Below are 1930 nucleotides of genomic sequence, written 5' to 3' on the forward strand. Positions count from 1 at the left end.
TGCGTGCTTTTGTATAAATGACCGTATCCTTGTCTTTCATATTATTTAATTGTCTCACATGATTAATTGAATCTTTATTATGCTAACGTTGATCTATCTTGTTCCATCTCATTGAATTGCCATGTTTAAATATAAACTTGAGATTCATATCTTTTATAAGTATCTTACATGACTTACCTGTTTTAGTTCTTTGTTATGTTCATTTTGACAATTTCTAGCTGGGAGAACCTTGAGTTACTCCCCACTGACTGTGGTGTTCATGTTTACATGAATGACCGGTATTAACTGGTGCATTTATGGGGTGAAGACATGTGTGAGCTAGCGAGCACCTTGGACTAGTAGTCGGTTAAGTAGGATTGCTTAGACTCACCTTTTATCATTTGTCATTCGAGGGATATACTTTCCCTCACCATGACTACCACGTTTGTATAATTCAATCTTTATTTCCGCACTCTTTATTTGTGTTTTAGATTTTAATGAACCCGCGCTTTAAATTTTAAAAGTTTCAAAAATTTCCTAAATTTCGCTTGAATTTATAAGTTATATTTTCCGCGTTATTGCGGGGGTTCACATGAAAGATACCTGAAGTAAAGCTTAGTTGGCTAAGACTTATAGCAGGAATGTGTTGAATTTACATGGAATTCGTAAGGATATAATGTCAGATAGGGATTCGAGGTTTATATCTATGTTTTGGATGGAGCTGCAAGAATATTTGGGAACTAAATTGAAGATGAGTACAACATTTCACCCTGCGACAGACGGCCAGACTGAACGCACCATCCAGACACTGGAGGACATGCTTAGGGCGTGTATACTTGAGTTTGGAGGGCTTGGGAGGAGAAGCTAGACTTGATTGAATTCTCTTATAATATTAGCTATCGTGCCAGTATTGGCATGACTCGTTTTGAGGCTCTATATGAAAGAAAGTGTAGAAGTCCGAATTGTTGGGATGATGGAGCCAAGAGGATGGTGGTGGGGCCTAAAATGTTCCAAGAGATTATTGAGCAAGTGCAAGTGATCGGATAGAAGATGAAAGCTGCACAGGATCAATAGAAGAGTTATACAGACTTGAGAAGATCTGAGATCGAGTTCGCTGTTGGTGATAAGGTGTTGCTTAAAGTGTCACCAATGAAGGGAGTCATGAGATTCGGAAAGCGATGTAAGCTAAGCCAGAAGTATGTGGGACCATATGAGATTCTAGTTAGAGTTGGGGAGGTAACATACCGTTTAGCGTTACCACCAGCTTTAGGAAGAGTCCATAATGTGTTTCACGTATCGCAGTTCGGGAAGTATGTTAGTGATCCGTCACATATCCTGGAGATTAAGAATATTGAGTTGGATGAGAAATTGACCTATAAGGAAGTGCCTAAAGAAATACTAGACACTAAAGTTCGCAAAACCAGAAAGGGTGAAGTGGCTTTGGTGAAAGTACTGTGGTCTAACCATGAAGTGGAGGAAGCTACTTGGGAGACAGAAGCCTCAACGCGCGAGAAATATCTTCATCTTTTTCATTAGGTATTTATGTGGTTATGGGGACGTAACCTTCTTTTTAGGTGGGTGGAATATAAAACACCGTCTTAATTTAGCAACTTATGTGATAATTAGAGTAGTTAAATATGTTGAAGTTAGTTGTTAAATGGGAGGACCATGTGGGAATGGCCTCGGCGTGCGTGCCATGGGACACTTGGTGTCGTGAGTGGTGTTGGTCTTGGGTAAACTTCGGGACGAAGTTTCATTTTAGGAGGGATGACTGTAATATCCAGTATGTTTATAAACATATTATATATATAATAAGGTATTTTCTATATTTTATAAGATAAGTGACTTTATATTTTATGTTAACTATATGGTAATAATAATAATAAGAATAAGAATAACTAAAATAAACAAAAAAAAGAAAAAAGAAAAAGAAGAAGGTTGGACGGGTTGG

The 1930-nt window shown here is 37.8% G+C and overlaps 1 protein-coding gene across 1 annotated transcript; it reads left to right on the forward strand.

Annotated features, from left to right (window-relative positions):
* The first annotated feature begins 655 nt into the window (after positions 1-655).
* Positions 656-1515, forward strand: LOC141630451 (uncharacterized). Its single transcript, XM_074443270.1, has 2 exons — positions 656-809; positions 1067-1515. Exons 1-2 carry the CDS (start codon positions 656-658, stop codon positions 1513-1515), a joined length of 603 nt encoding a protein of 200 aa, XP_074299371.1.
* The last annotated feature ends 415 nt before the right edge of the window (positions 1516-1930 follow it).

This window comes from Silene latifolia, chromosome Y (genome assembly GCF_048544455.1).
Source record: "Silene latifolia isolate original U9 population chromosome Y, ASM4854445v1, whole genome shotgun sequence".
Classification (NCBI taxonomy): Eukaryota; Viridiplantae; Streptophyta; class Magnoliopsida; order Caryophyllales; family Caryophyllaceae; genus Silene; species Silene latifolia.

What these genes read in the sequence shown, in the direction of transcription:
- LOC141630451 (XM_074443270.1), top strand. Translation starts at nt 656, where the DNA reads ATGTCAGATAGGGATTCGAGGTTTATATCTATGTTTTGGATGGAGCTG. An exon ending in GGAGGACATGCTTAGGGCGT is followed by an intron (nt 810 to 1,066) that starts GTATACTTGAGT and finishes AGAGTTATACAG; the next exon opens with ACTTGAGAAGATCTGAGATC.